The 26,106-nt window shown below is 31.2% G+C and overlaps 2 protein-coding genes across 5 annotated transcripts; one reads left to right on the top strand and one right to left on the bottom strand.

Annotated features, from left to right (window-relative positions):
• Positions 1-1,974: 1,974 nt before the first annotated feature.
• Positions 1,975-9,746, bottom strand: POP2 (Pyridoxal phosphate (PLP)-dependent transferases superfamily protein). The gene is made up of 19 exons (XM_068627356.2): positions 9,439-9,746; positions 8,646-8,788; positions 8,128-8,212; positions 7,911-7,983; positions 7,292-7,389; positions 6,774-6,866; positions 6,315-6,388; positions 6,192-6,230; positions 5,859-5,947; positions 5,689-5,765; positions 5,529-5,603; positions 3,692-3,739; positions 3,518-3,601; positions 3,342-3,429; positions 3,186-3,264; positions 2,980-3,070; positions 2,820-2,898; positions 2,351-2,466; positions 1,975-2,253 (listed from the first exon to the last, which is right to left on the bottom strand). Exons 1-19 carry the CDS (start codon positions 9,472-9,474, stop codon positions 2,179-2,181), a joined length of 1,542 nt encoding a protein of 513 aa, XP_068483457.2. The 5' UTR covers positions 9,475-9,746; the 3' UTR covers positions 1,975-2,178.
• Positions 9,747-16,134: 6,388 nt separating this feature from the next.
• LOC137817878 (putative protein S-acyltransferase 19) lies at positions 16,135-24,452 on the top strand. Of its 4 annotated transcripts, XR_016517290.1 has the most exons (11): positions 16,135-16,240; positions 16,333-16,478; positions 18,541-18,654; positions 18,758-19,159; positions 19,973-20,041; positions 20,159-20,230; positions 20,330-20,458; positions 20,558-20,638; positions 21,008-21,208; positions 22,453-23,905; positions 24,177-24,452. XR_016517290.1 is itself a non-coding variant. In XM_090297201.1 (10 exons), exons 2-10 carry the CDS (start codon positions 16,434-16,436, stop codon positions 22,604-22,606), a joined length of 1,260 nt encoding a protein of 419 aa, XP_090153327.1. In that variant the 5' UTR covers positions 16,135-16,240; positions 16,333-16,433; the 3' UTR covers positions 22,607-24,025. The 4 variants fall into 4 exon arrangements, 3 of the variants coding, with proteins under 3 accessions (XP_090153327.1, XP_068477206.1, XP_090153326.1); XM_090297201.1 differs by lacking the exon at positions 24,177-24,452 and having other exon boundaries at positions 22,460-24,025; XM_068621105.2 differs by lacking the exon at positions 24,177-24,452 and having other exon boundaries at positions 22,453-24,025.
• Positions 24,453-26,106: the final 1,654 nt, after the last annotated feature.

Raw genomic sequence — 26,106 nt, 5'->3', positions numbered from 1 at the left:
TGTGGTTGTAAGTGTTATTCTTAACAACGAGGATTAACATCTAGTATAATAAACAGATATCATAATCATAGTATAAAAAATTTAATTTTATTAATTTTGTTAGAACTTTGTTAATAATTGATGTAATTCAATACCTATTTGATAGCTATGGCATGTTTATCAAATGAAAAATTATCATTAATATGTAATAATTTTAAAAACTTTGCCCTTTTTTTATATTAACGTTATTTTATTTAATAAACAAACGATATACCTAATATGTTGAAGATTTAATTTTTTTTCTAAACACAAAATATAAATATTTATTGTAATAAATTGAGTATTTGTTTATTTTTTATATCGAAAACTTAGCAGGAGTCTTAGATGCACTTACTAATAATACTAGTATAGAATAAAAGTGGCTAGCATGTTTGATTTTACGTGTTTTATGGACCAACATTAGGATTAAATTAGATTTAATGTATAAGTTTAAGTTTGAATTAATAGATGTCCAACCAGTGAAAGGCTACTTTATTGCCACAATTGAAAATGTTATAAAACTTGGATTTAAACATCTTCTTTTTGCCATCTGTTCACCAATAATATTTTTTTTTTTCTCTCTCTCTAGGATGGAGAATTAGAGCATGTGTAAGGACTTAAAAAAAAACAAGATATAAATAACTACAGAAATACTAGTTTATGTTTAAAGACTTAAATAAAATTAGTAAATAGTAACAATAATATTATTTGCATAATTTTTTAAAGATATTTAAAAATATATAAAATGACTTTTGTTACATTTTATTCTAAAAAAAGTTCACAAACCATGGTCACACACATTCACCGTTTAAGACGAGTCTGGTATAAAATCAGTTTCATAAAACATTTTAATTTAATTTATTAATATTTATTTAAACTTATTTATTGACTAAAGGTTAAATTATGTAGATGTGTGAAATTCAAAGTTTACAAGATTGACATTAAAAGTTGTGAATAGTTCAAATAATACTTTACATAATTTATCCTGTTTTTTTCTTTATATGATTTTAGAAGTGAAATTACAGTTAAATACTAGTTAATAGTCTTAAAATATTTAATGATTAATTAAGTTAAAAAAAACATGTTAAACTTAATGCTAATCAACTTTTAAAACCAAGTATAAATTTAGCTCAATTTGAATCAATATATCAAATTTGAAAGTCATATACATTTTACAAGCCATGCATAAGTCCTTCCTCCTCCACCAATCGTACCATAGACGCTCAATAAAAGTTCAAAACCTCCATAAAATTCTCAACGATCATAATATCCAACAACTCACAATGCAGAATCACACGTGCACTTAAATTCAAGCAGGATTCATTTTTTTTTTTTTATTAAGGAAGGTAAAAAAACCAAGACTAAAATCTAACGGGCTAATTTTTCCATGATAAATTGTGACTCTGCACCTGATCCACTTTAAAATCTTCAAATTAATCTTCATTTTCAAGATTATTCTTCCCATTCGTACTGGAATTAAAATTCAAAATTAAAAAATACATCTGAAAAAGTAAATCCGAACTAAAATTTTGTATTTCAGAAATGAAATATAATTAAAAAATTAAAATTTCATTCTGAGAAAACAATTTCAGAAAAAAAATATATACTCTTGAGAAAAAAATCTAGAAAACAAAATCCAAAAAATATTCTAAAAACAATTTCAGAAACCAAAAAAATGTTCTAGAATCTGAATCATGTTCCAGAAAAAGAATTCGAAAATGTATTTTGACTAACATCCCCCTTATTTAAGAACATTTTTATCATTTCACTGACCATTAGGTGCAGCTTGGTATCAATGTGTTGCTATTGCTTTTCACGAATACGAACGAGCACACATCTCTCACCTTTGCACAATTTCCATCGCCTAATTGTCGTTTTGGCTAACTAAATTTTGTACTCTTAAACTATCGATGCTGCCAACTCATTAATGAGAGGAGGGTTCATACTCATGTTGAATGTGGAGGATGCAACGAGTATTATTATAAGCATAATATAACTAGAATATAAAATAGGAAGCAACTAGGAAATCGATTTACCGACATTTACAACAAAGAAAACGTTGGAAAAAAGTTTAATAAGCTAATACAGCATGTAATTCCTTATCACACGATATGGGCGCAGCAGAGTTTATTATACCTTCATCATCATCATCTTGCTAAGCTACTTGCGCTGAGACTTGAGTTCTTGTACCCTCTTTTCCGTTTCTTTCAAAGCTTCCCCATAAATACGGATTAACTGGGGTAAAATATTGAAATGCATAAATAAAACTTCCAACAAAATTTTAAAATTAAAGTAGTACATGCATTATATTATCGGTTATTTGTGAAGTTACCGTGTCAACTTCTTCAGGAGAAATAATATATGGTGGAGACATCATGATGTTATCTCCCGCTACACGAACTAACATCCCAAACTTCTGACATTGTGCTCCAAAATAGGCACCTACTCCTGCAGTCACAACCAAAAAATAAAGTCGTCAAAATCAAAATATAGTCTATCCAATCCATCATACGATCTAATAACGTATTTTAAATATAACACAACCCACGTAATGTCTTGTGCAGATTGCTCAAGTGTATTAAAGGACAGTCTTTTATTAGAACATTACAGTTAACTAAGATTACTAGAAATGATAAATAGACACGATTAGTCAAGTACTTGTGCAGATTGCGTGCAGATTGCTCAAGTCTTTTATTAGAATATTACAGTTAATTAAGATTACTAGAAATGATAAATAGACACTATGAGTCAAGAACGTTTCAAATAGGGATAGTGGAAAATGAGTATTGATTTGAACCCACCCCATTCAGGAGGAAACGGATCATTAGGTGATTTGTTGTCTGTGAACTCAGTGCCCAGAATCAAGCCAGTTCCCCGTATCTGCAGATCCCATAATGTAATGTTTGTGATAATACAATCTATCAACCACAAGCTTAAAGTCACCTAGCAAACAATATACACCTCTCCAATGATGGGACTGTCAGAATAAGCTTTTAAGCCCTCTTGGAACCTTGGGGAAATCTTGTTCACCTGGTCAACAATATTTCTTTCCCTACAAGAAAGATGTAAAAAATATAATCATACTCCATTGACAAAGCATTGCTATATACTAGCATAAAGGATAACCTTCATATCAGTTTATAAAAACACGAAACAAAAGAACACACTTATAGATCTTGAGTGCTTCAATTGCAACAGCACAGCTTACAGGGTGTCCAGAATAAGTAAACCCATGAGAAAATGCACCTAAAATAGGCAAACGTGTCAGAATATTAAGCCTGAAGATTTAGTGATAATTCTGATGAATTAATGAACCATCATACCAAGTTTGTTACTTTGTGTGTGTATAACTTCTGCAATTTCTGGACTTACAAGCACAGCTCCAATTGGCAAATACGAAGAAGACAATGCCTAGAAGTCAAGCAGAAAAAATGAGAAACATTGTACAAACTTCTATGATGAGAAAGACAATCTGTATTGAGAGCTGTTTCATGTTTACCTTAGCCAGGGATACAAGGTCCGGCTTAATGTTGTACTTGTCACATCCAAACATTGTCCCAACCCTTCCAAAGGCACATATTACCTTTAAAAAAGACATAACATAACAATTAAAATGGAAAACTGCACAACAGAATACCCTATATAAACAGTATACAAAGTATTATGGAAGTACCTCATCGGCAATGAAAAGAATGTCATACTTCTTGACAACAGCTTGGACCTGCATAAGAATTAATGTTATTATATTCTATTGATTTTGGACAAAGGGGAAGAACCAAAACAACATTAATTAATGTCATGTACAAAAAGAAAAACACTCATCGAGCAAACTATGCGTCAGTTAGCAAAATGGAATTTTTGCAAATTGCAAGAATGTACATTTGATCTGCGTAGTTTATACTTACTATAAATTTTATAAAAGCCAACAAATTAAAAACTAACAAAAAGATATTTAAAAGTTTCATTCAAGAAAATATACACATAATAGTGTTGATGAAAGATGATGCTGTGGAATATTTTAATACTCTAACTAGAACATCAAGACATTAAGAGTTTTTGGGAAAATCAGAAAGGAATTAATGATAGAAAAACTCCCGTTAACAAAAAAAGTTATCTATTTCATGGACTGATAATATACACATAGTTTGATGAGTAGTCACTTTATTATACAAATCCTATTAGTGGACGGATTGTTTGTTCACATTCGATAAATTTTGCAATCAAGAACTCTTTCTCTGGTAACTTTCTCTTCTTTTCTCACTTTAGGCAACCATAATATTATAAGATGTACATGAAGACTCAAAAGAGTGGTTAATTGCTGTTAATTGCTGTTAGTATATAGGAAGTATGAGATTTTAGTGTGTAGCTTCTACACACTGTATGAGATTCTAAAGTGCAGTTTATAGGAAGTGAGATTCTAATGTGTAATTTATAGGAATTGGGCTCTCCTACAGGTATTTCTTGCACTCTAAAAAAACAACTCAAACACCCTTTAATTCTAGAAAGGGTAATCAAGAAATTCCTTTCTTGAATGAAAGGGATGTGATTTGATTTTGTTGGAGTATAGGAAGTTGCTACCCTACAACAACTAGCTCCTGTGGTGTGGTTCTTCAGAGATTCTTATCATGCATACTACAAATCCAAGTACTAGCTCAGTACCAATAGGACTAACGAACGACTACTATTTTCTAAACACTTCCCTGTATTTAAGTAGTTGGAATGACAAGGGCATCTCTCATGACATGAAAAATCTAAATAAACATCTTTAGTAAATAGCTCCTTGCATGATTGCATCTCCTTGGCACACATCTCAAGCATATGAGATAAGTTTATGATGTATCAGTGGTCACCTCAACCTCCAACTGATCTCAAACAAGAGTTGCGTACCATACATTTGACACAGATGGGGTCCTTTGACAGCAAAAGAAAGAAACCTAGAAGAATAATCTCCACATAGACAACACATTGCCGGAATTTCATACACAACTAAACAGAGGCAGACCAGCACTGGAAAACTGTTGCACATGCACTGAGCAAATGCTGTCAAATTCCATCAATGGGTACTCGTAAATCTCACTCGGCAGTCCATCAAACATAGCAGTCTACCTTTGTTGTTTGAACACAAAAAGAATGTTCCCATATTCGGCAAGCTAACACAAATAGAGAATGAACACCACCCAAACAATTCAGAAGCACTAAAAGTACTTGAAAGTCATGCGCTTAGGGTAATAACTAACGTGAAAAGAGGACCCAAATTAAAAAAAAAATAACTGAGACAAAGCAAACACAGGTAATGAACCTAGAAAGCTTTAGAAATGCACTAAAACCATCATTAGAAATGGGGAGTGAACAGAAGAAAGCAGCAACAGTAAATTTGAAAGGCAGACCAGAATCACAATAATGGCCACCCAGCAGAGAGATTGAAACGATCAAGCAGATATTAATGCAAAATATACTGGGTATCCATCCTTTTGAAATAGAACATGTGAAGCAGATATAAGGAAAAATACCTTCTCAAAATAAGTTGACGGTGGAGGTATTACTCCTCCTGCCCCCATTACAGGTTCAGCAATAAATGCAGCAATCTGTGATAATAAAAAACATTTAGGTCAGTGAAAAAATCAATGTTCCAGTAGTAGAAATCATTTTGCATGCATATGAATGTATTACTGTATCTGGTCCCTCTTTCAGAATCAGCTGCTCTAAATTGTTGGCCAATCTGGTTGAAAATTCTTCCTCAGTCTCACCTGAAATGTTCATAAGCATGCATAGTATTTATTACTATACCCTAAAATAAATGTCTAAAATATTACTAAAAACTTGGCCATCCAAATAGTAACCTGGAAGATGATGCCGCCAGTAGTGTGGACAATCAGTATGCAATACAAAAGGTGCTGGCAAATCAAATTTCTGATGCAGAGCCGGAAGTCTGAAATACAGTGTTGATAAATTGAATAGAGATTTTTTAATAAGAATAGTTATTACAAAGTGGACTTTAATAAGCCTAACTCAAACCTATAAAACCGGCTCATAGAATGAGGTTTGCACCCACTTATATACAATGAAATACTCTAGTTTTTAGTCGATATGGGATCTCTAACAATAACATAAAAATGTATACTACATACTCACTACTTTACTGGAAAAAAGAAATCCATTTAAGTTCATCATACCCGGAAAGACTGGCTGCTATCAATGTTGAACCGTGATACCTGACAAAAACAATAATACACAAGATATTATTCATACTTTCAGCTATATAAAGAAAACAGCACTGTTTGAGATGTCATGCGTACGATTTAGCACGAGCTATGAACTTCTTCTTATCTGGTCTTCCAAGCGCATTGTTATAATACCATACAAGTTTCACCTGAAATAAAACATGCATAGTTGAAATATATCTAAGAATATGTTCTGCAAAACTATACACTTCAACAATATGTTTACAAGAAATGTATAATATTTGTCTTCTTTTTCTATTAAACCCTGAAAAGATTGATCTAATCTTTATCTAAAAAACCACATCGGCATTAAGAAGATATTTTATTTTGTCCTCAAATATTTTAGGTGCTTGATTGCTCGGAGATTTCCCCCTCTTGGCGGTACCTGTTGCAGGTGTTATATGTAGTCTATAGTAATGATTTTAAGTTTTTTATTTGCATGAAAAAGTAGACACATTCTAAACATCTACATTACAATTAAATAAAAATTTCCAAAGAAAATGTAACTGTAACAGGGATAATAATCTGGCAAACCTGAGTGTCATTGGCTTCTGATCCACTGTTAACAAAAAAAGCTTTTGCCATTTTTCTGGCTGTGAACATTTCTAGGAGTTCCTTGGCTAGCTCCTGTGTATGAAAATATATATATTAAGTACATATCAAATGTAAAGTTGACTATTACAGTGTTCATCACAAGCAAGGTAGTTCATATATTTCCATGAATAGGTAGACTGGTTAAAATACCACGGATTCATCCCCCAATCATCCCAACCCCCCACTCACAAATGGAAAATGCATCCATTTTGAGACATGCTCAAACTACCTCTCCCCACCATTAGAAATGAAAATATGTGAGCTACACTTTAGTCCATTTGAATGTAAACAATCCTATAAGCGGTGAACAGATATAAAGAATCATCCCAAAGGCACTTATCCAACTCTCAGTGGCAGCAAATTTGACAAATATCTTTGAGACTTCAAAATTGCAAGATTTTTACCCAAAATCTGTATTTTATCCTCTAAATCCAGTTATAAGAGAATTAAATGAATACCAGAGAAGGTAGGGTGGTTCGATTCCAAAAGGAATGGTAAAAGGGCAACTTCTTGAATTGTGCCATGGCAGCATCAACAAGACGTGACTCACTTCCCCCTGGAAAATAAAATACATTTGATCTCAGGTCAAAATACTTCAATGCACACAAAAAAATTTAGAAAACAAAACTTTTACATTATTTATAATTTAAATATGTGAATATACTCCGCAGTTTTAGTGAGTATGAAGATCAAAGTTAATAAATATTATAATCGTGACTGAAGTTAAAACAACTTCAACACATCATTTCTTCCAATTAATTAACTCAAAATATATCTTTTCCAATCCCCTGAAGATTCGTATATAAGGCACTCTGCAAAAATAGTCACAATGGTTCATCCCTTATACTTGTTGCCAAGATAAAAAAATCCAGATCAAATACAGGGAAGGAGATGGATCCCTGGGAAACTTAGACATAATTTAGTGGATAGCTGATTAGACTATGCTAAAATATCAACAAGGAGTTAAATTTATAGCAATCAGTGCTTCCAAAATGGATTGAGAACATGAATCAGAAGAAATATACCATTCAGAAAAGATAAAAATATAAATAACTGCGAAGGTAATATTATACGTACCTAAAGCAGTGGCCCATAAACCAGCAAGTGCGTCAAGATATTTCTTCCCATTCGTATCATACACATAGCTTCCCTGAATCCATTAATCAGGAAATAACAATTGAAAAACAATTTATCGTTAAATATTTAAAATGAAAAACAGACGGAACGGTGATTTCCTTATTATATCCCATGGCAGTAATTAAAAAAATAACAGAAATTTTGCAAAAAAGTTCACCTCTGACTTTTCTATAACAAGAGGATGCAAATCAGTAGTCTGCCACCCAGCCGTGAAAGGAGCAAGCATACTATGGCCTTTGAACCTAAGAAAGTTGAAGTGTTTTACTAACAGTAGCAATATAAGGCTTGCAAATTGTTTTAACTTTAAACTAATTTTTCATTGTTTTGTTAAACAAAAAATAAAGGTTTCACATAATAACATAATTTTTTTTTAATAAACACTACGTAAAAATTACTGGTCAAAAATATGCTTAATTATCTCAACCATTAATGGAGTTTAAACAAAACTAATGGAATCAAAGTTTTTTTATCAAGATTATTCTCTTTCTTTTTCCTTAATATACAAAAAACGAAACATGTAATTGTAGTGAACCAACTACATATCCTTTATTATAAAGAGTAATTGTTTTCATATTGAGTTCAAAGGCACTACACCAATTAAGATACAAGCAAGACAGCGCTAGGATCAATACACATGTAAAAATGAAAAGGTGTTGACATAGAAGAACTATATACCCTGGACCATTTTTCCCTTCATTAGCTGAATCATCCTTTGCCAAGGAAGCTTCCGTGCTATTTGATCTAGACCACAAGCGACTCTGAAGAAGATTTTCCTGAACACTTCTGGAAACCGCAGCATATGCTAGAGATGAAGCATTCTGTAAACAGAAAGTAAAACCAACATCACAAGTTTACACCAAATGGAATCAACAAATTACCATACATGATAGATTACCATTAAGAATACAGAAACACAATCAAGCAGCCCACATTTCAAAATTCTGGACTACAGCCTTCAAAAATTACTAAATTGCTTGCGTTAAAAAGTACAATAAACGAAAACGCCGTAATAAATCAAATCAACTCATCTAAACGACCCCAAGGAAGCACCTCAAACGGTGACGACACAGAAACAGAAAAATGTGATTAAATTATGAAAATCTGGCAAAAGTGATGAATACTGAACAGGCACCTAAAATATTCCACGAATGTGCCGACGATATAATGAATAATTAATAATTTTATATTTTCGTAAGCTACGATTCTGTCCAAGTAGTTTAGCGCAAACGCCTTAAATCCTATTGCATAAAACAAGTAAACAAGAACAACGAACGATTCAGAGCGCCATTAAACTAGATACGTTTCATTAATCGTTCATCATGAATCTAACCCATAAGCGCAAGTCAGTTTCGCACAATCGGAACTCAGAATCTGGACAGGGGAAAACATATACTGTGAAACGAGGAACGGAACATGAGCAGATTCAACTAACAACAAAAATGAAGAGAGAAAACAAAACAGCACGTGCCTTAGTCCTCAGAGTGGATCGGAGGAGCGTGTTCATGGTAACTGAATCGGTTGTGCTCTATCAGCACTGAAACTATGGGAATTGTTGAGTGAGAGTGAGAAGAAGAAGATTTAGTACTGAAACGGAAAAAATAGTGATCCAAAATTTGTGGCACGCTTAAAGTTCAACACTCTCTGCTCTATGGTAACTCACGCACGAGCGAAACGTTGAAGTCGGTGGCTCCCATTCAATGGTTTTTAGGCTGCTGAATTTATTATTAGTATTTCATTTTTGTCTGATTTTCCTCATTTCATGGAAACGAAAGCAATGCAAAAGTGTTTCATTACTTAAATCATTAATTTGTCACAACGAAGACCCAATTACGTAGCAGTCCTTCTAACTTCCTTGTTCGGTCCATACGATTAAATAAAATTAAAATCGCTTCATTCTAAGAATCTACACAAATTTTTAATTTATTTCTCATTAATTAGATAAGTTTAGTCAATTTTAAGCCTAACTCAATCCCTGATTTATGGGTTGAGTTTTGCACCCACTTATATATAATAAATCTTCAACATTTTAAATAATTAATAACCAAGTATTTGAAATATAAGTTAACACATTTTCTTAATAAAATATAATTATATTTAACTGTGATTATAAATTAAAATTAATTTATATATAGCTAATTTATAAAGAAATATATTTAAATTTATTTATTATTATAACATCATGCGTCAAATTTATTTTTATGATAAACAGTCGCCTACTGATATAAGTGATTAAACACAGTACAAATCAGAAAAACTCGAATAATCGATGAGACAATATTTATTATAGAATTAAATCTGTAACAAGGTAAGATAAATAGAAAGTAAGTACATAAAATATTTTAGTATATATAACATAATATAGAAGAAAGAAACATAGATTACAGGTTAAGAGTAAATTTATTCTTAATTATTTTGAATATTCTGTTTTTGATATTGTTCATACTCTCGAAAAAGTTATATAAATATTCAATTTTATATTTTTATTTTTTTCCTTAAAACTCCATATATAAAAAAAATCTCCAAACATTTTCTGGATCATTAAAGTTGTAGTGGAATTTGGTATGGCTTTATTTCAGTACAAAACAAAGAAAGGGATAAGAGGAGGACGTGTCCGATACTTCAAATGATTCCTCTGAAAGTGCACGTTTTATTAACAGCGTTAACACGGACGGAACGTTAATTTTAATTTAATTAATAACTTTAAATTTTAAGTTTAGAATATATAATGTAATTAAAGTATTTAAGAGAAAAAAAATATTATTTATGATAGTCTCCCACAGTTTTGAAACATTATAATTAAAACATTTTCATACAAATTATTACCAATTAATTTCCAACACATCAAATAAGTTTTCTAAACTAGAACCAGTGCCTGAATTAAAACATAATGAAACATGCATATTAATGGATATTAAAGGTATCTTTTAAGTTTTCAAAGCTAAATTAATTGAAAATATAAATGAAACATGCATCTCTTTACGTGCATCGATCCCAATTATAAAAGTTATTCAATCACAAATTAAAATCGTTGGTATCATCACAACTTTAGTAAATCATTTTTAATTAAAGTTTATTGACAGGATTTATCTATTTTTAAAAACAAAACAAAAAAATCTACTATTTTTATAATAATGTAAACAAATTACATCATTTATGTAAATTTGTTTATATAAGGAACCCTTGTATTTTGAGGATTATATATAAGATAGGATAAGGGTGTGAATAACTAAATCTAATTGTTTGTGACGGAATTCACTTAAATATTATTATCCATATTGTATTATATTTGGTACATCACCCCTTAAAACACCATCAAACATCTTCACCATAAAAATTTAAACATAATCAATTATATAGGATAGAATATCACACGTAATTAATTATCACCTAAAAACACTTAAATAATTAATTATAATTTAATAATAAAATCTTACAAAATTGATTATATATCATAAAATAAGTTATAATTAATTAGGAATGGCAAAGTGGGGTGGGTCATGTGGAGTAGTTACCTGCAATAAAAAAAAATGAATTGGGGTGGGTCATGTGGAGGAGTTGTCTGCAAAAAAAAATAAAATGAATTGACTTGATAACAATGGTAGAGTGGAGGAGTGACAACTTTGAGTGAAAGAAAAATAGGTTTTAACTCAAAACACAACGCAGTTACGTTATTTAAAAAACGCACACGGCGCAGTCTCCTCTGCAGCACCGCCACTCGCTCCACTTGCGACTCCGTGTGGCTTCACCTGCAACTGTCGCGCGCTACTACCGCTCCGCTACTGCACATCGTTACTACCACTCCGCTGCTGTACATCGCTACTATCGTCGTTCCACGGTTGCACACCGCTACTGGCTCCACTCCTTCTCTACATTCCAAGAAAATAAAAATGGATCAACCCGCAAACCTACGAACCAACCCATATACAGAACGAGTCTGCACTTTGTATGCAGGACGGGCCTATGTGAAACGGTCGGCCCGCTCTAACATCCCTATAATTAATGTTACTATTTGAGTAATCAATTACCAATTAAATTCTTACGATTAATCGATTAATTTTGTATTATAAATACAAGTTTAATCGATTGTGTAATATATCTATCGATTTTTTTTACAAATAAAAAAGATAAAACAATTAATAATAAACATATTATATGTGTTTTTCTTCTCTCTCCTCTGCATGTGAGAGACGAAACAAAAGTCACTTACTCCCACTTTTCTCCGTCCTCAAGTCACCTCAATCTCCTATATCTGAATGTGACATTCACTCTTTCATCTGCTAAAAGAGTGCCACAATTGGAAACAAACAACCCTATAAATAATTTATTAGTTGCATGCAATTTTGGAATGAAATGTATGGGTGAACGTTTCAAATCTGAATAATTTTGAAATTAAAATTTGTAACAAAATTTAATTAACAACGAACATAATTTTAATTAATAGTCAGTGTACTTATACTTGTGGAGCTGTATTTCTTTTAACATTTATTTAATAAGTTATTCATTACACCAACCAAAGTACGTTATTTAATGTGATGATATTTATGTATAATATATATATATAAGAACTTTTCCTACATTTATATCTCTATTAAAAAAAAGTGCTCTGTAATTTTAATTTAACTGCGAATATATTTTCTTCTATTTAAATTTTAATAATTTGTCTTTTTCTTGATTCACCTACTATGGTGATAATGTAATAAAAAAAATAGAAGTATAAGTATTTAGTGGATCCTTGCTGACACTAATGTGTTGTAGATATTGCATGGGTGTATAATAAAATATACATTTTAATGAAATTAATCGAAAACGAATCCTTGGAGTTTACATATCAATCAACTATATCCGATGTAGTTGTTAGCTGATGGGGTCATTTTATTTTAAGAATGATGATGGTCATTTTCAATATGAGTTTTTGTATTGTTATAACAAAAAATCATATTATCATAGTTGTACTAGTTTTTAATGCACACATAAAACACGAATTGTGCTAATCTGAAAAAAAATGGGAAGAATTTGGGTCATGATGGATTTTTGGAATTCAACACATATATTAATAAAATATATTATATTTAAAATCTAATTTTATTTTAGCTAAATTAAATTGTTGAAGTTCAATTTAAATTAGTTTGCATAAAAAATTTAGATTATATTTAAAATGATTTGATTTAGGCTTAATTTATAACTAATGTGATTTATGCTCGATTTAGTCATATTCAATATAATGTTTTTTGGATTCAATTTAACTTGAGTTTGATAAAGTTTAATCAAACTTTATTTTAGTTCAATACGATTTATCTTGATATGCACTTGACTTAACTAAGTTTGAATTGAGCATTGTTAAACTCAAACCCCAATTAGGACCAAGCTATCTTTACTCAACTTGGGTCATGTCCGACTTAACCTAATTTGTTCACGTTGAGCTCAGTTTAATTTGGACTAACATGAGTTTGTCCCAACTTAGTCTAACATGAACCCAAGCTAACTCAACTTGTCGTGGGGCTGGGTCAAAGATGACTCGCCTTAATTGAACCTTAGATGATTTGTCTCAACTTGGGTGCAATAATTTACACTTGGTTTTGAGCCGACTCCGCTTAATATGGTCTATCCCACTTGACTTGACCTAAACTTGAGCTAATTCAAACCAACTCAATCTAACCTAGGTATGGACTAACTAAGCCCAACCCATATGTGGGTTGACTTAGTTTCAATTTGGCCTAACTTATGTGGACCTATGCTAACTCAATATGGCCAAGGCTTTGTCCAACTCATTTAACTTTGGCCCTCCTTAAAATGACAATACTTGGATGATAAGTGTCATATTTCATATTAAAATACAAACACTTATTGATATTAATTGATAAAATAACTATTATATAATCCCTAGTTTATGAAGTTAACATTTTTTTTACATATTTTGTGATATAATATGAATAAAAATAATTTATTATTAAATTTGTGTTAATTTCAAGACTTTAAAGAATAATGAAAATGAAAGGAATGGAAAGTTGGAACACTCCAACACTCATTTAAGTCATAAACGTGAAAATACCTCACCCAAATACTACAATATTTTTTATCTATTTTCATTTAAATATTTTGAAATTTTATTTTTGTATGTTCGTATTGTATCTTAGATACACTATTTTTTTTATCGAGAAAAATATGAGGCATTGAGAGTTTTCATTTTAAAAAAACAAGCTCTGTATATGCTGTAAAATACATTTGCTTATAAATAAAATCTCATTATATTGTTTACAGTTAAAATTTTAAATTATTTTTTAATTAAAAATCAAAATTAATAATAAATAAAATTTTAAAAATATAAATTTGCTTATATATTATTTAAAATGGTGAGATCAGTTATATTGATTTCATAAAACAAAATATCATAGGCTGTATCTTAACATTAAAGGAACTCAAATTTTATAAGGAAATTAAATTACAACTTCGTACTTAGCTATAACGTATATGTTTGGTCTTATTTGACCGTTCATGTATTTTTTAAAGAATAAATTAGCTTTTTATCGTACTCAAGAGTTTTATCAACAATAAAGGCAAATGGTAGAGTACAATGATTTTCAAAGTTCTAATGTGAATCAAATTTATAGTACATTAAAGATGTTTCGCACTTGTTTTAAAATTAAATTAAATAAATAGCGCACATAATTTTTTTTATCACGCTATTATTTAATTATTACAAACTATTATATATGATAATTTTGATATAATAATTATTTAAAAAATGATATTCAGAACATTTTATTCATTGACAGTAAAAAACCCTACACTGATAATATATATTAAACTCTAAAAAACCTCCTCTTTTTCCAATTTGCATTTCTTTGAATTCACAATTATTATGCCATATAGTATTTTTTAATTAAAAATTCGACTAATTTGTATGAAAATTTAAAATATGATTATATACGAAAGAGTGTGAGTGATAGACTATAATAATATTATTGTATGAAGCAATTAAACAAATATTTAAATTATTTTAAATATTTATGTATTTTTAGAACTTATTTTTACTTCAATCCTAAGTCCATCTTTTGACTCTACGAGAGTGCGAAAGTTAAACTGATATTTTGCTTCATGAAAAGTTTGAATTTGAATTGTAAAAAAAAAAAATAATGACTCTTAATTAAAAGTCCGAGTTTAACTTTTTTTCTAAAATATTAAGATTGAGTTTTACTTCTTTAACTGGTTTATAATTTAATTAATTTTATTTTACAACATGATTTCGTAAATTACTTTCTCACTTTATGAATATAGAAATTGAAATGCCACTTGTTATTTACTAAATTTTTATTTTAATTTAACAGATAAAAGACTACAAGCATAAATAAAAGATGTTTTAATAAAAAATATAAACCTAATATATAAACCTTTTTTCATAACATGTATAATATATATCATATTACTTTGATTAAATATTAAATTATCAATGATTTTACATAAAAAATATTTTTTTTTTCTATTCATTGTTAAGTTGTAATTTTATAATTATGATTATCTATTTTAAATTTTGTTAAAATTAAATAATAATGTAATTAAATGATTAACGTGTTAGTATATTTTAAAAAAGATATCTTAAATCAATTTTAGTTTATATAAATAAAATATAAATTAATTTCATATTCTATTTATATAAATATATATGAAAAAAATTCAATCTAAATATTTTAATTTTTTTATTCAATAAAAAAATGTTAAATAATATAACATATATCTTTTATAATTACAGTATAAATTTAATTCTGTTTTTTGTTTTAATAGTTATAATAGTTAATTTTTAAATAACGTATTTTTTTATCATTATAAAAAAACTGACACAAATTGCATTTGTGTTTTTACTACTATTAATAAACTAAATTTATATAAGGAAGATATTGATGAATCTTTAATGTCAAAGTTATGTATATAATAATATAGTGGAAAGTTTGATTATTTTTTTAACTAGATAAATAAATCTAAACAATTAGTTATAAAGTGGAATCTTAGTTTTCTCAGCTAAAGTTTTATTATGAGATATTATTTATTTTGAAGTTTAAAATTCTATTATTATTTTTGTTTTTAAATACCTTTCTATTAAAAAGGAAATATATATTTAAATTGTTCTTATCTGATTTTAGAGAATATTAGACTCTTGAAGATACTAGAAGAATTAATTAGTGAATAGTTTTTTGCGATTAAAGAAGATTGAAAGTAAGAAGTGTTTGAAGGAAGAAGAAATCAGAAAGAAAAAAACAAGAAAGTGTGTGGAAGAAGTAAGAAGCGTTTCTTGTATATTAGGATTAGGTATATTATTTTGGATTTGTTTAATTTATTTTATTGTGTTCCTATTCCTACTCTGTTGCAGCTGGAAGTAGCAAGTTAGTGCGCTTTATTGCTAGTTAAAGGTTTTAGGGTAAAGACTTGGGAAAGAAAGAAGGTCAAATCTGAATTCAACTGTGAGCAGAAATGGTGAGAAAACATGGTTGGCAATTACCTGCTCACACTTTTCAGGTATACCTTTTTATCGTTTCTTCTTCTTCTTCTTCCGATTCTAAGTTTTCCTTTTGCTAGGGTTTGCTGGAATCAGTGATTCGTGATTAACTTCGTGCGGATTCTCATATCATGCGTCTTTAATTGCTCAATTCTTGAAATCGCGTGTTTTGTATGTTTTTTTTTAAAATTATGTATAGGTTCGTGGTTAAAGCTTAGTTACTGGCTCGGAAAAGCCTACTTTGATTGCTCAATTATCGTAATCGCGTGTTTTGTATGTTTTTTTTTTTTTTAAATGATGTATAGGTTCGTGGTTAACGCTTAGGTACTGGCTGGGAAAAGTCTACTTTATGTTGTACAGTAATGTGTGTTTGATTATGTTATTGGTGTCTTCGTACTAAGGGTTGGAAAACTGTTTTTGAAAACAAAAAAAAGGGCTAGTGGAAGACCAAAATTCCAGAGATGTTATTTATCATGGGATTTGTCTCAAGAACATTTCTCAATATCCTTCTTGATCTCCCTCTTTTTTTCACAGAACCAAAAATCATGTGATCTACTATTTTCATTGGTGCTTCTTCTAGTGATATTTTTTGTGTGTATCCGAATCACCTTAAATGTTTTTTGCCATGTTTTCTTCAATTGATGCTACATACAACCATTTTGGATCCTAGCTTTTTTCTGTGGCAACACATATCATATGCATTAACATTCTCATTTATACTGTTCCCACTTTTTTTTTCTTTGCATTTTTGTTCTTTTAAATCCAATATTCACTAAACTCTACCGTAGAGTATAGTTGAACACAACAATACAATAAACTTGCCTTTGAACTTGGTAGGTACTTTGCAATAGAAATAACCGTTGGTGGCTTTTCTCCTTTATAACAATCTCACATATATGCGGTGATGTTGTCATTAAATTCTCCATCATTTTGTATTTTTTATCTCATGCATTTAAACTTAAAAACATATGACCTGACATCTTCTCCCATCTTTACTTTGAAGTCACATTCCTCTTGTTAAATTGCAACACTTCTAGTTAGACCTAAACTTTTGTTGCACAGTTTTCATCATATCATTTGTTCTTAAAAAATAGAAAACAAAGTGCTTCTTTTACTTCTCCAATCCGTATGATAGTAAGTCAAATATTGTTTATTCTCTTGGATTTGTCTTCCATCCATATTACAACAAGCTACCCTTGTAAATAGATTTGTCAACGCTATTGGTATCTTTGATTTTAATATGTGTAGATTAAATTACATTAGTTTCCCATGAGAGGTGCTCATATTACATTGCCTTCTCTTTTTGAAAAATTGCACTTTTCCTTCTCAAGAGATAAAAATTGCAGTATACTTACATGATTTTGAATTAAATGTTCCCCAAAGGCAATGTGTAGTTATGGCTGGATCTCATAGGAGCAGTGTTCCACTTTCTTCAAGCCTCAATGTCACCAACTGCTAATTTAGAACACTTGTATGATTGACTGTGTGACTTAGGTGATAAAATGAAGCCTTGAATAACAATGTTATTGGTTTTGGAACTTCACCCCTAAATCTTCATTTCATCTTGTAAAGTTTCAAAGTCAGGATATTGAGTCCAAAACTAGTCACCAGGGATTTTGAGAGAGAAAAATTTCCTGAGAAGCTTGTTTACATTGACATGGATCTCACGCGTCGCACAATTTAATTTATCAGAGAGGGTAGTGTAATTTTAAAAAATATTAGAGAAATCAATAGAATTTGAGCATCTCTCAATTGAAGGGGAGTGTAATTTATTCAAATACAAAAAATAACTGGTGTGCGGTTTTTCGACTACATTAGCCATGTACTATTTGAGTGAGAAAAGTAAATGTGATCCTTAGAACATCAACTACTAGTACAAAAGCCTTATTCATTCCTCTACCATGCATGTTTGCATCCAAATCCCTAAACTTGATCCTTATATCATTTAAATATATCTAAATGCTATTTTTCCATGTTTTTGTTGATTTATACGATGTTTAGCACTTTTGTTACACTGTGTTATTTTTATCAGTTGCAGGCATGCCAACTTATTTTTCTAACTATTGGTTGTTTCATGAATAGGTTGTTGCGATCACTGTATTTTGCTTGTTGGTGATTGCTTTCTATGCTTTCCTTGCTCCCTTCATTGGAGGTCGTATATGGGAATACATTTTCATTGGTGTTTACTCTCCTGTGGTATGTAAATCACCTTTTTGTCATTCCACCTCTTTTATGTATATTATTACTTACCCACAAGAAACATAGCTTATGTTGTTGTCTCATTCTTGTGGTATTGCAGGCACTCATTGTGTTCATTCTTTACATCAGATGCACTGCAATTAACCCTGCAGATCCGGGCATTATGCCTAAGTTTGACACTAGAGTGGGAAATAAGTTTGATTCTGCTCATGATTTATCAGGAAAGCATCACATTTCTGAACATGAACGCATTGCTGCCAGAGAGCAATATTCTCCATCATCTTCCAAAAGGTCTACGACAAATATGAGCAAGAAAAGCTCAGTGGAAGATATGGACAGAGTAGACAGTTCCAGGAAACAGAATAACCGAAGCTCATGTAATGTAGTTGGTGGAATTTTCTGCATACTTTTTACACATGAAGATTGCCGGAAACAGGAAGCAACGGCCGATGAGCGGGGTGGTGGTGAAGATGCTCTGTTCTGCACTTTGTGCAATGCTGAGGTATTGGGTTGTGATTTGTGACTCTTTGAACATTGCATTAATATTTCAATTTTTGTTCTTTCTATTCCTATTCAGTTTGGCTGTAAGTGATATCTTTTATATTTTTATTTTATACCTGGGTGGATATTAATTGCATATTCTAATGTCACCAGTACAATAACAAATAATGAGTCATTGAGAATAAGTTTCAAAAAGAGATTTTGTTTGCTTTGGAAAATGCCATGATTTGTTGGTATATGTTGTGGAAATATGTATTTATGTTCATATCATTCTTTGAGAAAGAAGCAAGGTTTTTTGGCGCAGTTATGACTTATGATTTCATTTATTTTGTTTATTCTTTCATCTTTCTCCTGATTATGCAACAGTTATCGTGTTTTTTCTTCCCTTTTCAATTCAATAATCTCCTTAAAATAATTTGGTCAGTACTTTATTTATTTATTTGTGATCCTAATTTAACTTGAATTTCGAGTTTCCTGGAAACTTAAGTGGTAGAGATACAAGATAATTATGAGCCCCTTTGGTTTGGTTTCCTTCCTGGTTTATCTATTTTTGAAATTCCTTTCACTTTCCTGGAAACTTGAATTAAAGATGGCAGTGAATTATGTGCCCTTCTGAGTTCAGTCTTCCTCTATCTTCATTTGGAAGTTTCTGCTTCTTGAATCTTGGGAATAAAGTTAGTCTAACCCTATTAACATCTCTAGTTGCATGCAGCTGTCAATTGAGGCATTTTAGAGAAGTAGCGTTAAACCTTGGACTGAACTTCTGCTTCTAACTGAGTAGTGTATTTCGTGCCTTTTTTGTCTTGTGTTGCAGGTGCGCAAGTTCAGCAAACATTGTAGAAGTTGTGATAAATGTGTTGATGGCTTTGATCACCATTGTCGGGTATGATTTGGTGTGCCAAGTGAAGCATACATCTTGGGCTTTTATTCAACTTTGGTAGAACATTTTCATAATTTTTGTTTAACTTAAAGTTTCACATTTTGCATCGCATTGCTGCAGTGGCTTAACAATTGCGTGGGTCACAAAAATTACAGTTCTTTTATTGCTCTCATGGCTTTTAGTCTTGCTTGGGTATGTATATCGGTCCTTGTGAATGATTTATCATTTAAAAGCTATAATTTGTTTTGGTTTCTAATAAGGCCTTCTGTATGTTATCCTTTTGCATTTCAGCTAGTCATTGAAGCTGGAGTGGGTATTGCGGTTTTTGTGCGTTTCTTTGTCAATAAGAGAGGAATGGAATCTGAAATCATTGATAGACTTGGAAATGGATTCTCTCGACCCCCATTTGCTGCTGTTGTGGTACGTCTTTTGTTTGTTTTACTTTAAATCTGGCATATGACTAATGACTATTATTAATCATATTTAGAAGTTCGTTATATTTCTTGTTTCAATGTGTAGGTCGTATGTACTGTAGTTTCTATCTTGGCTTGTGTGCCTTTGGGTGAGCTTTTCTTTTTCCACATGATACTAATCAGGAAGGTCAGTGATTCAGTAGCTGAGAATCTGAGGTTGTTTTTCTGTTCTTTTTTCTTCCCCACCCCCATCCTTTTGTGCATGGTTCTATGCTGCTTGGCTAATCTAATTTGATCAAGGAAACTGTGGAATGACACTCAGGATAAGTTTCAGAAAATTCATCTAGAATTAGAAGAGCTTTTTTATGAACTGGAAAAATAATTTATCAATGTTAGTTACTTATGAATTTTCGTGAATTATGTCTGGGATGTTTTGCTTCCACTGAGATTTACAGAGCACTATAAAAATCATGTTTTAGTTCTTGACCATTATTTTAGCTTTTTCACACATAAGAGTGGTACTCTCATCTTACCTCCTTTATTCTTGTTGGATCAGGGCATCACTACTTATGAATATGTTGTAGCAATGAGAGCCATGAGTGAAGCACCTGCAGGGGCATCTGTAGATGAGGAATTGCCAGATCCACTTTACTCTCCAACAGGCTCAGCCACAACTGGATTGAGTGGAGGAAGTTCTCTTGGTTTGCAATATAAAGGGGCTTGGTGTACCCCTCCCAGGGTATTTGTCGATTATCAGGTACTTGGGTTAACTTGATTTCATCTGTATATTTGGTACCCAAAGATGGCTGTGCTTGTGGATTAACGATTTTTAGTTAGGAAACTATATTGATGAACTCTTGGGTAATAGTCAGTGTCAGAAGCTGTTCTTATTTATTTTAAAATCCTCCAAAAGAAGCTTTTAATTGTGATGTTGGGCACTTAAGTCCTCGCTTTTCGAATATAACTTTTTTTTTTCAAATATGAATCACCTCTAGGAAAATTAGGGTCTTATCATTCAAATGCTACATAGGTTAAAATTTAAAATTTGAATGACTTGAATTTTCCTGGAGTAGCTTTCTAATCCACGGAAAGAGCTAAAGTGATAAGAAAACTGAGGATTTAAAAAAAAATCTATTTTTTATTTTCTTTTTTCACAAATAATTACAAAATTGTCATTTTATTTTATTTTATTTCCTGTTAACAAATATTTGTATACAGTGAGAGGAAGATTTTTGTAATTATTTGAGAAAATAGGAATTGGAAATAGAAAAAAAATGCAAACCGAATAGGGTCTAATTTAGCCTATTGAGCACTACAATCATGCCTCTCTATTTTGAATTAAAGCTTACAACACGATTTTCCTTCACGTGTAGTCTATTGCTTGTCAACCCTCATTTTTACTAGGCAAAAAGACTTCCACTAATCGGGGTATCATGAAAATTGTGTTGTTTTAAAATAGTTCAGCCTGGCAATTATATACTAAATCACAACAGCTGCCATATTATGACTTGCTTACCTATAAAGAAGGTTTATAAATTTATTGCTGAAAGCCTCCATCACTCCAAAGTAATAGCTATTATGTACTAAAGCAAATTTCTATTTTAAAGTCTTATGTAGTTTAGGACCATTACATAAAAGAAATTAATGAAAGAGCGAGTAGGCAGAACAAAAAAAAATTCTTTGGAGGTAGGGGGAATGAACTATGTATAATGGCTCTGGCTGCAACCTTGACTGAATTTATATGGTGCTGTTGTGCCCGTCCCTGTATTAGTGACATACTAAGTAAATTCTCATTGGTATGCCTAATTTAGTGATTTTCATTCCTATATTTACTTTATAGCTTTTTTTTTCTTAACGAACCTTTCATGTAGTTTTTTTTTTATGTAAATTACATCCTGTTACTCTTTTTTTTCTCATTGTTTTTCTTGACAAAGTAAAATGTTTTTGTTCTTTAAAAGTATTTTTGAGTTGGTTTATGGGGCCTGCCTAACATGGGTTTAGGATGAAGTTGTGCCTCACTTGGAGCCTGGAATGCTACCGTCAACTGTTGATCCAGATGCAGCGGGGATTGCAGAAAGAGGGCAAAAGATGCCGAAAAGACCTGTTCGTATTAGTGCTTGGAAGCTTGCTAAGTTGGATTCACAAGAGGCAGTGAGAGCAGCTGCAAAAGCCAGGGCATCTTCTTCAGTTTTGCGACCTGTAGACAACCACCGCCTACCAGATGCAGAATTGAGCTCTAGTGGTAACATGAGCATCAGAAGTAGTTTGAGCACTGAGACAGGAACTAACAGGGAAATTAAACACGAGTTAAGATTGTCTCCGGTCCAAAATTCTATTGCTCCTAGTCAAGGAAGTCGCGATGAGTATGAGACTGGAACTCAAAGTATGAGTAGTTTCAGTAGTCCTAGCCATGTTCATGAGGCAGTTACACTCAGCCCTCTTCCACAGGGTCACAGTTTGGGTGGCTTCAGGTCAGGTGCCTCAATTCCTAGTTTGGTGCCTGAGCGTCCTTTAACTTCTAAAGCAACATTGTCAAACTTCAGGAATCCAGTATCTAATCCATCTCTTGGATTTGATGGGAGGACAGCAATGCCAAAAGGAATTGGCCATGATCCATTGTTGCTTTCTGCTTCTAACACTTCTATTCTAAGAGATGTGAAACGGACATCAGTTGTCTGGGATCAAGAAGCTGGCAGATATGTTTCAGTACCTTTATTGCCATCAGAAGCCCGAAATAGGTCATCCACGCGCATAGAATTGCCAAATGTAAATGCTGAAACAAGCAGTTTTGGGAAAAAAACAGTGATTCCTCAGCAGGAGTTGTCATCATCTGCACCCAGGTCTCCAGGGCAGCACACACAGAATCTGATGTATTCAGGAGATTCTATCTTTTATGGAGGTCCATTTTTGAGTGCCCCTGTTAAAGATGGTTTGAAAAATAAAGGACATTTGACATCAGGGGGGGCTCAAGATAGCATATCAGCCAATTTGCCCCTAGAGCCAAGATATAAAAGGGACTCCCTTTCAAATCAGCTTCCTGTGTTTGTCCCTGGTGGATTCGAGAATAGCCTTCAACCTCGTTCTGGCATGAATTAGTTTGAGTTGTTTTGAGATTCCTATGAGTTGGACAAATTTTTTGTTGGAATCAAGTGGATAGTGAAGAGCAATCAAAGGGTCTATCTGGTAGGCGCGATTTTAGCCCCTTTCAGACCACCATACAAATGAAAATTATGGTGGACAACTTCTGACTCCAACATCTGGTTCTTTATTCGGCCTTATCATTTAGGTTTAAAGTCTGTCGTCTTGCAGCCTGTACGTTTGAGATACATCAAAATGCCTCTGGGCATTTGAGAGATTGAAATGAACATCATTGTTCCTTTTGCTGAACATGCATTGAGAAATGTGAATCTTCCGTCATGCGGTTGATGAAATCTCAAAGCAGTTATGAGTATCAGTTCAGTAAGCATGAGCCTCCTTAATGAATTTTAATTTATTATTGTATCATTTGTTCCACTAGAAACTAAAATTGTCATCACCTTGCTTTTGCGGATGGAGTAGTGTTTGGCTTGTATAATGCTCTGTTCTCTCTTCTCTTGCTATAGATTTTTTCTGCCACGTGTCATCTGATTTAAGGTATCTTAGGATCGTAGTTATCTACAGAAGAGAATGACCTAGTCTGGCTTCTGACAAAATACTCCTAACCCTGTGGTTGGTTTGTTATGAAGGTTTTGTCGTTGCCAAATTTTCCAATTCTTGTTGGAGCAGCATCACCACACTGTCGTTGTTGTGCCTGTTTGGAACTTGGAGGTTCGAGGTGCTTTCACCTTATCTGCCAAACTCTTTTGTTGCTTTTTCATTGGAGTTCGTGGCATTAATGTTTAAATGCTACAGCAAAATATACCCCTAAAGGTTGATTCGTGGATAAAGGAAAGTACCCTCTTTGTTTTCAAATGCTATGTTTTTTATTTTGAAAACTACAAGTTTGTTTGTTTGTTTGTTAATAGTTATTTGTATTATTTTTTTACTCTGTTAGTTGTTTGTTTTATTTTTTAAAATATTAAATTATGGAAAAAATTGAAAATGACCAAGATTTTCTTAATTTTTAAAATGACAATATTTTGAAAAGAAAATTATGTATTATAAGTCAATAGTGTGTATTCAACAGTCCTTCTATATAATAAATTTGCAGTTTTTTTTGTCTCGAGCATCGATTTAAGATTACTGTGTTAGTCTATCATTTAATAAGATGTGTTTAACGTGTGTTCCTGAAGAATATTATTTAGTAATAGAATGTTAAATATAATAATTAATAGTTTCAGTTTAAAAAATATTAATATCTGAATCAGTGATTTAAAAGCATTTATTTAAAGATAGTAACTGTTTTTATGTTATTAAATTATTAAATTATTAATGTATATCAGTTTCAGAGTATTTTTTATTTAATATTGAGGAGATGGTAGATTAGTATGTCATAAGAGAAGAAAAAAAACAAATTCTCTTTTATAAACTTAGCTTTCTTCTTCTTCTCTTTTGTTTCCTCCGAACAAATCCAATCTAGCCTTTGAATTAATAGTTTAACTCGCATCATGAATTAATTATTTATAAATATTTTGTTTATTGGTTAATATAGTCCACTTCACTTGTGACGTGTTTGAATCTTCGTTTAAAACAAGTTGATTGTTAATCCAATTATTTTTTACATGAAACACATACTTAATCATAATATCAAAATAAGTTGATTGTTAATCCAATTTTTTTATTTATTTCAAACACATACTTAATCATAAGATCGACAGAAGAAAACTTATTCATGCCAATCATTTTTTGAATTAATCTGTTTAGTTCTAGATTTTTTAAATTATTTTATTTTTCTTATATTTGAGTATCGTTATTTATTACAAATTAGTATGCTGTAGGATTTTTTTTTCTATTTTTAAAATTAGAAAATCAGTTCATAAATTAGCTTATGAATTGTAATTAGTTTAGTGATATAATTTTAACACTACTGATAAAATACTGAAATATTGTAGGAAACTCTTCAACATCTTTATTCACGCTCCTCTTACACGTTTGGGAGTTGTTTGGCCCTGTTTCATCTTTTGTTTTTTTCTTGATGGTGGTGGGGAAGTTGGGAGGGACTTTTTTTTAATGAACCCTTCTAACATTTCATTATTAATTTTATTTATTATTTTTTAAGCAACCTCTTGTTATTTTATCTATTAGAAGCATAGCAGATTACATTATATAATTACATATACTAATAGTACAAAAATAAATATTAATTAATAAAACCTTAGAAACTAGCTGGTGTTTTTTACACATACAATACAAGTATTTTACCTCTTTCTCCAGTAGATTAGGTCAAAATGTGTTTCCTATTTTGTATCATTTTCATTCTTCAATGTTTTTGTGATTTGGCACATGGCCTATTATATCAGGTCATTAATAGAGGATTCATACCTTTCTTTTGTCTCTTTATAAAAATTGACAGAATGTAATATTTTGACTATTCTCACAGATTGATGTATGAAATATAACAAGAATTTCCATTAGGTTAAGTTCATCAATTTCAGATTTTTTTTTTTGTCCCTATGTTTAAATTTAATCTATGTATTAAGATAAATATTCAAACTAACACCAACAAAATCAATTACA

This window comes from Phaseolus vulgaris, chromosome 11, assembly GCF_051622355.1.
Source record: "Phaseolus vulgaris cultivar YP4 chromosome 11, ASM5162235v1, whole genome shotgun sequence".
Taxonomy (NCBI): domain Eukaryota; kingdom Viridiplantae; phylum Streptophyta; class Magnoliopsida; order Fabales; family Fabaceae; genus Phaseolus; species Phaseolus vulgaris.
The sequence above is the reverse complement of the archived record's forward strand: the minus strand, read 5'-3'. Positions and strand labels throughout refer to the sequence as shown.